A 13,128-nucleotide genomic window follows, 5' to 3' on the forward strand; every position below is an offset into this window, starting at 1 on the left:
CGTAATTAAAAACAACTAAATAGAATCCAAAAACCCTCTTGTGTACCCTGCCCAGGAGAGGGTCACCAGGACCTACCCTAGAGCCAGGCTGGGGGGTAGCTTCCCTCGGCAAGCGCCTGGTGGCCGGCAGCCCACATAACCAGGCCAGGCTCAGCCCGAAGAGGCAATGTGGGGAGACCATGTTGGCCCACCACCCACAAGGTCCAGCATGGGCGATGAATTTAAGCAGTTCCTTGTATTTTTAATTTGGCTTTTGCAGAAAGCTTCACACTGTGCATTTTGCTAGGACTCTTTTTAATTGCATGCCACCGCTTTCACCCAATCCTTCCTGTGGCAATCCACTGTAATCCTTGTCACCTATTATAGATAGTATAGGTCAAGCCACAAACAAGGCAGAGACTAATCGCCTAATGTTAAACTTCTATATTATTGCAGTTTGCCTACTCTGGTGTGTACATTTTCTTTATAGCCTCTCAGAATGTAATTATGCTGGGAACACTGTAGCACCTCCTGCTCGACAAATTAAAGAACTTCACCCAAGGACGTTTTAGGTTTCATCCAAGCCTGTTTCAGATAACTTCTATCTATGGACATATCGCAGTGTGGCGTTGTCCAGTATTAAACAGACACAGCTTATGCACAAGTCACTGTGCTTTATTAAAGGCTGTAGTCGGTCACAGCCACACCATACAGACAGCAAGGCTTTAGGCTAATAGCGAGCTCTACCTCAGCTCATGTCTGCATTGTGACACTTACAGCTCTCAACTGATACAGTTCTTTCCACTGTACCACAAACACAGTGAAGAAAGGCTAGCTCTGCTTTCACAATAAAAGACTGTCAGAATAACCAAGAGAATTACTGACTGAGAGCAATAACCCAGAATTAACATTCAGAACACTTATTACACATGCTACACCATGGAATACAGATTAGAATGACCAGGACAGTAGCACAGCTATTTAGAGAACGACAGACTGTCACGATGCAGTAATAATCACCACCCAAATAGGTGATATTGTAGGAGGAGCTACAAATGAGGCACTGATCAATCATCTAATGCTAAATTTATTTTTTGCAGGATTCAAAAGAGGCCAGGCCAGATGGACACACTCCAAATGCTACGGTGTGTAATATTTTCTTAATGCTCTTTCAGAGCGTATTCATGCTGAGAGAACTTAAGTACCTCCTGCTGGACAAATTAAAAAATTGCACCTAGGGTCATTACATTGTACCTGCCTAGTTTAATTTGCTGCTGAACTTGAAAAATCCAGGCAAATGTGACCAAGATAGACATTTAAGGTTTTTCTAAGTCTCTTTCAGATAATAATTTCTATCTATATACATAACGTATTGCATCCAGATCAGGAAAGCCAGGAGTCAGCAAAAGCAATTTACAAAAACAAAGACTCTAATACTACACTAAAGGAATCTGTTGGGTCTTTTCTGAAGACATTTCCAGTTTGATTGAATTATGTACAACATGTAAAACACTAACCTTGAAGAGAAACAAAAACAATATGTAAAACAACGATACTTTAACATAAATTTGCCTTCACAGTTCTATTGGCAACATCATTAGCCAGGAAAATATACTCTAATATATCACAATATTCCTCCCATAAATGAAAATTGCTATCAAAAGGAGACACAGACCCTTCCATGCTCATTTCCATTTTCAGACAATCACTGGTAGGTCTAAGCGAACATTGTCCCTGCAGTCCTGTGTGCTGGCTACCTCCTCACTCTGCTGTTTGCTGGGGATGTTCTTAATTGCACACCACAATATACTCACACCCATTCTGGTCACAATCCTTTGTAATCCTTGTTGCCAAATATGTGATATTGCAGGGAAAACTACAAATAAGGCAGACATCAATCATCTAACCTTGAATTGCTTTATTTTTGTAGAATTCAAAAGATGCTGCGCCAGATGGAAACACTCCAAATGCTACGGTGTGTAATATTTACTCTCTACTCTTTCACGGTGTAATTATGCTGAGAGAACTCTAGAATCTCATGCTGGACAAATCACCTAGGGTCACCACTAGGGATGCAATAATACAGTGAGCCCATGGTTTGTCATATATCACTGTTTTTGGGCAACAAAATCAGCATGGTTTTGGAATCTTTATGTTTTGGAAAATGTCCCAATTTAAACAAATGATTTCTTACCTATAGAACCTCCATTCAACCCGTACGTGCCTTACCTTCTCTGTTTACGTAATTAAAAACAAACAAATAGAGTCCAAAAACCCTCCATGAAAAATTGACACAGACAATTGTGTACCGTGCCCAGGAGAGGGTCACCTGGACCTACCCTAGAGCCAGGCCGGGGGGTAGCTTCCCTCGGCAAGCACCTGGTGGCCGGGCAGCCCACATAACCAGGCCAGGCTCAGCCTGAAGAGGCAATGTGGGGAGACCACGTTGGCCCACCACCCACAAGGTCCAGCATGGGCGAGCAGTGCAGTGTCATATAGGCAGTGGGATATTGCAGGGAGGCCCTTGATGAGGAAAACTCCTACTATTTTGTGTCCTTATGGACCAATCAACAGATCAGAGTATTCAGCCTTCTTGGAGCAAGTGGGGGGGTCTGGAAAGGGTACTGCCGACAGACTCCATAGTCTTACTGGGAGACTTCAATGCTTAAGTTGGCAATGACTGGGAGACCTGGAGAGGTGTGATTAGGAAGAATGGCCTGGCCGATCTAAACTCGAATGGTCAATTGTGTTTGGGCCTCTGTGCCAGGCATGGATTGTCCATAACGAACACCAAGTTTGATCTCAAGGATGTTCACAAGTGTACATGATATCAGAGCTCCTTGGCTCAAAGGTCAATGACTGACTTTGTTGTCGTTTCATCTGACTCTGAACCATATGTACTGAGCACTCGGGTAAAGAGCTCAGGAGCACTTGGTGTGACCGCGCCCAAGCTGTATTTGGCAAGGGTGGAGAAACTTTGACTTCAAATGAGAATATTGTCGGTTGGCGGGAGGAGCACTTTGAGGAACTCCTTAATTCAGCAGACATGCCTCCCTTACGATAGTCAGGGCCAGAGGTTTCTGGCATGTGAAATTCCATTTCCCTGGTGGAGGTCTCAGATGTAGTGGGCAAGCTCCTCACTAGCAAGGCACCGGAGGTGGACAAGATTCAGCCAGAGATGCTTAAGGCTCTGGATATTCTGGGGGTGTCATTGCTAACACGCCTCTACAATATTGCATGGACCTCGGGAACAGCACCATTGGACTGGCACACTGGGGTGGTGCTCCATATTTTTAAAAAGGGGGACTAAATAGTGTGTGCCAAATATTGGGGGATCACACTGCTCAGCCTCCCTTGGAAAGTCTATGCCAAGGTGCTGGAAAGGAGACTTTGACCTATAGTTGAACCTCAGATTGAGGAGGAACAATGCAGATTATGTCCCGGCCGTGGAACAATGGACCAGCTTTTCACCCTATTACAGATTGTTGAGGGGCCATGGAAGGTTGCCAACCCAGTCTACATGTGTTTTGTGGATTTGGAGAAGGTTTACGACCATATTCTCTGAGATATCTTGTGGGAGGACCTCCAGGAGTATGGGTTGTGGGGGCTACTACTGTGGGTCATTCATTCTCTGTGCTCCCAGAGAGAGAGAACTGTGTTCGTATACTCGACATTAAGTCAAACTCAGTGTTATCTTTGGACTCTGCCAGGGTTGTGCCCTGTCTCCAATCCTGTTCGTGATCTTCATGGAGAGAATGTGAAGGCGCAGCTGGGTTCAGGAAGGCATTGTGTGTGGAGGCCAGAGGGTAGCGTCTCTGCTATTTGCAGATGATGTTGTTCTTTTGGCTGGATCACATGGATGCCTCCAGTGCTCACTGGAGCAGTTTGCAGCTGAGTGTGAAGAGGTTGGTATGCCGATCAGCACCTCCAAGTCTGAGTCTATGGTCTAAGCCCGGAAAAGGAGGGCATGCCCACTCCAGGTAAGCAGAAAGGACTTCCCCCTAGGTGGAGAAGTTTAAGTATCTTGGTGTCTTGTTCACAAGTGATGGAAAGAGTTATCGTGAGATCGGCCCCAGGCTGGGATAGGCAGCAGCAGTAATGTGGTCACTGTACTGGACTGTAGTGGTGAAGAGAGAGCTGAGCAATAAGATGAAGCTCTCTGTTTACCAGTTGGTCTACATCACAATCCTCACTTGTGGTCATGAGCTGTGGGTAAAGACCGAAAGAACGAGATCACAAATACCAGCGGCAGAAATGAGCTTTCTTTGCAGGTTGGCGGGCTACACACTATTTGATAGGGTTAGGAGATCAGTCATCCGGGAGGAGCTCCGAGTAGAGCCACTACTCCTCCCCACTTAGAGGAGCCAGCTGAGGTGGTTCGGGCATCTGATCCGGATGCCCTCTTGAAGCCTCCCGGTGGGGGTGTACCAGGCACGGCCTACCGGGACAAGACCCTGGGGTTGTCCTAAGACCCAATAGAGGATTATATCTCCAAGTTGGCCTGGGAGCGGCTTGGAGTCGCTGGGAATGAGCTGGAGGAAGTTGCGGGGGACAGAGTCGTCTGGGATTCTCTGCTCTCTCAACTGGTACTGCGACCCTATCTAGACAAAATGGTTAGCGGTGATGATGATGATGAGGATGATGAACTTAACATCCGTGTCAAGTCATTTTCAATGTCAGGGGAAACTGTAAAGGCCTCCAAACACCAGACATGCTGCATCGCATAGCATCATGTAGCAGAGCACTGCTGTAGAATGCTAACAGAGAATCAATAACAGTTAGACTCAAGTTCTTTTTTACACTATAGTAGTAAAAAATCTAATTAAATAAAGCTTAAAAAGATAGGACAGTAACCTTGGCTGATGTAACATAGTTTTAGCATTTGCCTGTTTACCTAAACAAAAGTCTTAATTTCTGGGTTTGAATACAAAGCTATTGTGATCTACTGTGGCTTCCTGTGATCTCCCTATGGCTTTAATGTCAAATCTTTCCAGGAAAAAAATACAGAGTGGGGCACTGAGACACACCGAGGACTTGAACAGCTTCATTGAGCACCTCTGCATGTCAATGTGGAGCACCAGCACTGGTGTGTGGACCCAGCTCCAGGTCAATCCAGCATTCAGCTGCTAAATGTGGTCCTTTACATCTGTAGCTGGTCTGCTCTTTCTGCTGTACACTGGACTATGTGGAGAACACCTAATGAACTGCCATATGCCCTATATATATCTGAGTTGTACATACTGAGTTTTCAATAAAGTTTTGCTGTAGTTCTTTGAGGTTTTTGATGGCAGATTCCACTGAGTGGAAAGCTTTCTCAAATGTTAAATCAACTTCTGCTAAAACTGAACTTAAGTTTTAAGACTGAACTTAAATGTCTACACAATTTTATTTGGTTTATGGGTAAAATGAGCTTTAAGCAGTTCCTTGTACTTTCAATTGGGCTTTTGCAGAAAGCTTCACACTCTGTTTTTAGAGAACGACAGACTGTCATGATGCAATAATCATGATTGTAATCATCACCACCCAAATAGGTGATATTGTAGGAGGAGCTACAAATGAGGCACAGATCAATCATCTAATGCTAAATTGATTTTCTGCAGGATTCAAAAGATGCCAGGCCAGATGGACACACTCCAAATGCTACGGTGTGTAATATTTTCTCTCTACTCTTTCACGGTGTAATTATGCTGAGAGAACTCTAGAATCTCATGCTTGACAAATCACCTAGGGTCACCACTAGGGATACAATAATACAGTGAGCCCATGGTTTGTCATATATCACTGTTTTTGGGCAACAAAACAGCATGGTTTTGGAATCTTTAAGTTTTGGAAAATGTCCCAATTTAAACAAATGATTTCTTACCTATAGAATCTTTCCATTCAACCCGTACGTGCCTTACCTTCTCTGTTTACGTAATTAAAACAACTAAATAGAATCCAAAAACCCTCTTGTGTACCCTGCCCAGGAGAGGGTCACCAGGACCTACCCTAGAGCCAGGCTGGGGGGTAGCTTCCCTCGGCAAGCGCCTGGTGGCCGGCAGCCCACATAACCAGGCCAGGCTCAGCCCGAAGAGGCAATGTGGGGAGACCATGTTTGCCCACCACCCACAAGGTCCAGCATGGGCGATGAATTTAAGCAGTTCCTTGTATTTTTAATTTGGCTTTTGCAGAAAGCTTCACACTGTGCATTTTGCTAGGACTCTTTTTAATTGCATGCCACCGCTTTCACCCAATTCTTCCTGTGGCAATCCACTGTAATCCTTGTCACCTATTATAGATAGTATAGGTCAAGCCACAAACAAGGCAGAGACTAATCGCCTAATGTTAAACTTCTATATTATTGCAGTTTGCCTACTCTGGTGTGTTCATTTTCTTTATAGCCTCTCAGAATGTAATCATGCTGGGAACACTGTAGCACCTCCTGCTCGACAAATTAAAGAACTTCACCCAAGGACGTTTTAGGTTTCACCCAAGCCTGTTTCAGATAACTTCTATCTATGGACATATCGCAGTGTGGCGTTGTCCAGTATTAAACAGACACAGCTTATGCACAAGTCACTGTGCTTTATTAAAGGCTGTAGTCGATCACAGCCACACCATACAGACAGCAAGGCTTTAGGCTAATAGCGAGCTCTACCTCAGCTCATGTCTGCATTGTGACACTTACAGCTCTCAACTGACACAGTTCTTTCCACTGTACCACATACACAGTGAAGAAAGGCTAGCTCTGCTTTCACAATAAAAGACTGTCAGAATAACCAAGAGAATTACTGACTGAGAGCAATAACCCAGAATTAACATTCAGAACACTTATTACACATGCTACACCATGGAATACAGATTAGAATGACCAGGACAGTAGCACAGCTATTTAGAGAACGACAGACTGTCACGTTGCAGTAATAATCACCACCCAAATAGGTGATATTGTAGGAGGAGCTACAAATGAGGCACTGATCAATCATCTAATGCTTAATTTTTTTTTTTGCAGGGTTCAAAAGAGGCCAGGCCAGATGGACACACTCCAAATGCTACGGTGTGTAATATTTTCTTAATGCTCTTTCAGAGCGTATTTATGCTGAGAGAACTTAAGTACCTCCTGCTGGACAAATTAAAAAATTGCACCTAGGGTCATTACATTGTACCTGCCTAGTTTAATTTGCTGCTGAACTTGAAAAATCCAGGCAAATGTGACCAAGATAGACATTTAAGGTTTTTCTAAGTCTCTTTCAGATAATAATTTCTATCTATATACATAACGTATTGCATCCAGATCAGGAAAGCCAGGAGTCCAGCAAAGCAATTTACAAAAACAAAGACTCTAATACTACACTAAAGGAATCTGTTGGGTCTATTCTGAAGACATTTCCAGTTTGATTGAATTATGTACAACATGTAAAACACTAACCTTGAAGAGAAACAAAAACAATATGTAAAACAACGATACTTTAACATAAATTTGCCTTCACAGTTCTATTGGCAACATCATTAGCCAGGAAAATATACTCTAATATATCACAATATTCCTCCCATAAATGAAAATTGCTATCAAAAGGAGACACAGACCCTTCCATGCTCATTTCCATTTCAGACAATCACTGGTAGGTCTAAGCGAACATTGTCCCTGCAGTCCTGTGTGCTGGCTACCTCCTCACTCTGCTGTTTGCTGGGGATGTTCTTAATTGCACACCACAATATTCTCACACCCATTCTGGTCACAATCCTTTGTAATCCTTGTTGCCAAATATGTGATATTGCAGGGAAAACTACAAATAAGGCAGACATCAATCATCTAACCTTGAATTGCTTTATTTTTGTAGAATTCAAAATGCTGCGCCAGATGGAAACACTCCAAATGCTACGGTGTGTAATATTTACTCTCTACTCTTTCACGGTGTAATTATGCTGAGAGAACTCTAGAATCTCATGCTGGACAAATCACCTAGGGTCACCACTAGGGATGCAATAATACAGTGAGCCCATGGTTTGTCATATATCACTGTTTTTGGGCAACAAAATCAGCATGGTTTTGGAATCTTTATGTTTTGGAAAATGTCCCAATTTAAACAAATGATTTCTTACCTATAGAACCTCCATTCAACCCGTACGTGCCTTACCTTCTCTGTTTACGTAATTAAATCAAACAAATAGAGTCCAAAAACCCTCCATGAAAAATCGACACAGACAATTGTGTACCGTGCCCAGGAGAGGGTCACCTGGACCTACCCTAGAGCCAGGCCGGGGGGTAGCTTCCCTCGGCAAGCACCTGGTGGCCGGGCAGCCCACATAACCAGGCCAGGCTCAGCCTGAAGAGGCAATGTGGGGAGACCACGTTGGCCCACCACCCACAAGGTCCAGCATGGGCAAGCAGTGCAGTGTCATATAGGCAGTGGGATATTGCAGGGAGGCCCTTGATGAGGAAAACTCCTACTATTTTGTGTCCTTATGCACCAATCGACAGATCAGAGTATTCAGCCTTCTTGGAGCAAGTGGGGGGGTCTGGAAAGGGTACTGCCGACAGACTCCATAGTCTTACTGGGAGACTTCAATGCTTAAGTTGGCAATGACTGGGAGACCTGGAGAGGTGTGATTAGGAAGAATGGCCTGGCCGATCTAAACTCGAATGGTCAATTGTGTTTGGGCCTCTGTGCCAGGCATGGATTGTCCATAACGAACACCAAGTTTGATCTCAAGGATGTTCACAAGTGTACATGATATCAGAGCTCCTTGGCTCAAAGGTCAATGACTGACTTTGTTGTCGTTTCATCTGACTCTGAACCATATGTACTGAGCACTCGGGTAAGAGAGGTGCTGAGCTGTCAACTGATCCACATCTGGTGGTGAGTTGGATCAGATGGTAGGGAAGACTGATGGTCAGACCCGGTAGGCCCAAGTGAATAATAAGGGTGTGCTGGGAATGATGGTCGGAGGCCCCTGTTTTGAATAATTTCAACTCCCACCTACAGGAGATCTTTTCTCATGGACATGGAGACTGTATGGACCCTGTTCAAAACCTCCATTGTGGAAGCTGCTGGGTGAAGCTCTGGCCAAAAGCTTGAGGATGCCTCTCAGGGCAGTAACTCAAGAACACCCTGATATACACCAGTGGTGAGGAAGGCAGTCAACCTGAAGAAAGAGGCCTTTAGGGACTGGATGGCCTGAAGGATTCCCGCCTCAACAGGTCCGACAGGCAAAAAAGGTGGAAGCCGCAATGGTGGCAGACGCAAAGTCCAGGGCATGGGAGAAGTTTGGTGAAGCCATCGAAAAAGTCCTTTGTTCAGCATCAAGGAGGATCTGGACAACTGTCCAGTGACTCAGGAGCAGTTGGGGTGACCGCGCCCAAGCTGTATTTGGCAAGGGTGGAGAAACTTTGACTTCAAATGAGAATATTGTCGGTTGGCGGGAGGAGCACTTTGAGGAACTCCTTAATTCAGCAGACATGCCTCCCTTACGATAGTCAGGGCCAGAGGTTTCTGGCATGTGAAATTCCATTTCCCTGGTGGAGGTCTCAGATGTAGTGGGCAAGCTCCTCACTAGCAAGGCACCGGAGGTGGACAAGATTTATCCAGAGATGCTTAAGGCTCTGGATATTCTGGGGGTGTCATTGCTAACACGCCTCTACAATATTGCATGGACCTCGGGAACAGCACCATTGGACTGGCACACTGGGGTGGTGCTCCATATTTTTAAAAAGGGGGACTAAGTAGTGTGTGCCAAATATTGGGGGATCACACTGCTCAGCCTCCCTTGGAAAGTCTATGCCAAGGTGCTGGAAAGGAGACTTTGACCTATAGTTGAACCTCAGATTGAGGAGGAACAATGCAGATTATGTCCCATCCGTGGAACAATGGACCAGCTTTTCACCCTATTACAGATTGTTGAGGGGCCATGGAAGGTTGCCAACCCAGTCTACATGTGTTTTGTGGATTTGGAGAAGGTTTACGACCATATTCTCTGAGATATCTTGTGGGAGGACCTCCAGGAGTATGGGTTGTGGGGGCTACTACTGTGGTCATTCATTCTCTGTGCTCCCAGAGAGAGGAGAACTGTGTTCGTATACTCGACATTAAGTCAAACTCAGTGTTATCTTTGGACTCTGCCAGGGTTGTGCCCTGTCTCCAATCCTGTTCGTGATCTTCATGGAGAGAATGTGAAGGCGTAGCTGGGTTCAGGAAGGCATTGTGTGTGGAGGCCAGAGGGTAGCGTCTCTGCTATTTGCAGATGATGTTGTTCTTTTGGCTGGATCACATGGATGCCTCCAGTGCTCACTGGAGCAGTTTGCAGCTGAGTGTGAAGAGGGTTGGTATGCCAATCAGCACCTCCAAGTCTGAGTCTATGGTCTAAGCCCGGAAAAGGAGGGCATGCCCACTCCAGGTAAGCGGAAAGGACTTCCCCCTAGGTGGAGAAGTTTAAGTATCTTGGTGTCTTGTTCACAAGTGATGGAAAGAGTTATCGTGAGATCGGCCCCAGGCTGGGATAGGCAGCAGCAGTAATGTGGTCACTGTACTGGACTGTAGTGGTGAAGAGAGAGCTGAGCAATAAGATGAAGCTCTCTGTTTACCAGTTGGTCTACATCACAATCCTCACTTGTGGTCATGAGCTGTGGGTAAAGACCGAAAGAACGAGATCACAAATACCAGCGGCAGAAATGAGCTTCTTTGCAGGTTGGCGGGCTACACACTATTTGATAGGGTTAGGAGATCAGTCATCCGGAGGAGCTCCGAGTAGAGCCACTACTCCTCCCCACTTAGAGGAGCCAGCTGAGGTGTTCGGGCATCTGATCCGGATGCCCTCTTGAAGCCTCCCGGTGGGGGTGTACCAGGCACGGCCTACCGGGACAAGACCCTGGGGTTGTCCTAAGACCCAATAGAGGATTATATCTCCAAGTTGGCCTGGGAGCGGCTTGGAGTCGCTGGGAATGAGCTGGAGGAAGTTGCGGGGGACAGAGTCGTCTGGGATTCTCTGCTCTCTCAACTGGTACTGCGACCCTATCTAGACAAAATGGTTAGCGGTGATGATGATGATGAGGATGATGAACTTAACATCCGTGTCAAGTCATTTTCAATGTCAGGGGAAACTGTAAAGGCCTCCAAACACCAGACATACTGCATCGCATAGCATCATGTAGCAGAGCACTGCTGTAGAATGCTAACAGAGAATCAATAACAGTTAGACTCAAGTTCTTTTTTACACTATAGTAGTAAAAAATCTAATTAATAAAGCTTAAAAGATAGGACAGTAACCTTGGCTGATGTAACATAGTTTTAGCATTTGCCTGTGTACCTAAACAAAAGTCTTCATTTCTGGGTTTGAATACAAAGCTATTGTGATCTACTGTGGCTTCCTGTGATCTCCCTATGGCTTAATGTCAAATCTTTCCAGGAAAAAAATACAGAGTGGGGGCACTGAGACACACCGAGGACTTGAACAGCTTCATTGAGCACCTCTGCATGTCAATGTGGAGGCACCAGCACTGGTGTGTGGACCCACTCCAGGTCAATCCAGCATTCAGCTGCTAAATGTGGTCCTTTACATCTGTAGCTGGTCTGCTCTTTCTGCTGTACACTGGACTATGTGGAGAACACCTAATGAACTGCCATATGCCCTATAATATATCTGAGTTGTACATACTGAGTTTTTCAATAAAGTTTTGCTGTAGTTCTTTGAGGTTTTGATGGCGGATTCCACTGAGTGGAAGCTTTCTCAAATGTTAAATCAACTTCTGCTAAAACTGAACTTAAGTTTTAAGACTGAACTTAAATGTCTACACCAATTTTATTTGGTTTATGGGTAAAATGAGCTTTAAGCAGTTCCTTGTACTTTCAATTGGGCTTTTGCAGAAGCTTCACACTCTGTTTTTAGAGAACGACAGACTGTCATGATGCAATAATCATGATTGTAATCATCAACCACCCAATAGGTGATATTGTAGGAGGAGCTACAAATGAGGCACAGATCAATCATCTAATGCTAAATTTATTTTCTGCAGGATTCAAAAGATGCCAGGCCAGATGGACACACTCCAAATGCTACGGTGTGTAATATTTTCTCTCTACTCTTTCACGGTGTAATTATGCTGAGAGAACTCTAGAATCTCATGCTTGACAAATCACCTAGGGTCACCACTAGGGATGCAATAATACAGTGAGCCCATGGTTTGTCATATATCACTGTTTTTGGGCAACAAAAACAGCATGGTTTTGGAATCTTTATGTTTTGGAAAAATGTCCCAATTTAAAACAAATGATTTCTTACCTATAGAATCTTTCCATTCAACCCGTACGTGCCTTACCTTCTCTGTTTACGTAATTAAAAACAACTAAATAGAATCCAAAAAACCCTCTTGTGTACCCTGCCCAGGAGAGGGTCACCAGGACCTACCCTAGAGCCAGGCTGGGGGGTAGCTTCCCTCTGTAAGCGCCTGGGGCCGGCAGCCCACATAACCAGGGCCAGGCTCAGCCCGAAGAGGCAATGTGGGGAGACCATGTTGGCCCACCACCCACAAGGGTCCAGCATGGGCGATGAATTTAAGCAGTTCCTTGTATTTTTAATTTGGCTTTTGCAGAAAGCTTCACACTGTGCATTTTGCTAGGACTCTTTTTAATTGCATGCCACCGCTTTCACCCAATCCTTCCTGTGGCAATCCATTGTAATCCTTGTCACCTATTATAGATAGTATAGGTCAAGCCACAAACAAGCAGAGACTAATCGCCTAATGTTAAACTTCTATATTATTGCAGTTTGCCTACTCTGGTGTGTTCATTTTCTTTATAGCCTCTCAGAATGTAATCATGCTGGGAACACTGTAGCACCTCCTGCTCGACAAATTAAAGAACTTCACCCAAGGACGTTTTAGGTTTCACCCAAGCCTGTTTCAGATAACTTCTATCTATGGACATATCGCAGTGTGGCGTTGTCCAGTATTAAACAGACACAGCTTATGCACAAGTCACTGTGCTTTATTAAAGGCTGTAGTCGGTCACAGCCACACCATACAGACAGCAAGGCTTTAGGCTAATAGCGAGCTCTACCTCAGCTCATGTCTGCATTGTGACACTTACAGCTCTCAACTGATACAGTTCTTTCCACTGTACCACAAACACAGTGAAGAAAGGCTAGCTCTGCTTTCACAATAAAAGACTGTCAGAA

General features: G+C 44.8%; 1 protein-coding gene across 1 annotated transcript in view; it reads left to right on the plus strand.

Annotated features, from left to right (window-relative positions):
• The window catches only part of LOC108414332 (uncharacterized protein DDB_G0287625-like), a 126,685-nt gene that overhangs the window by 57,723 nt on the left and 55,834 nt on the right, over positions 1-13,128 (plus strand). Inside the window, exons 19-22 of the mRNA XM_037538962.1 lie at positions 1,080-1,124; positions 1,910-1,954; positions 5,580-5,624; positions 11,969-12,013. Coding sequence (XP_037394859.1) covers positions 1,080-1,124; positions 1,910-1,954; positions 5,580-5,624; positions 11,969-12,013 — 180 coding nt within the window. The remainder of the gene's footprint in view (positions 1-1,079; positions 1,125-1,909; positions 1,955-5,579; positions 5,625-11,968; positions 12,014-13,128) is intronic.

Source organism: Pygocentrus nattereri, chromosome 6, assembly GCF_015220715.1.
Source record: "Pygocentrus nattereri isolate fPygNat1 chromosome 6, fPygNat1.pri, whole genome shotgun sequence".
Classification (NCBI taxonomy): Eukaryota; Metazoa; Chordata; class Actinopteri; order Characiformes; family Serrasalmidae; genus Pygocentrus; species Pygocentrus nattereri.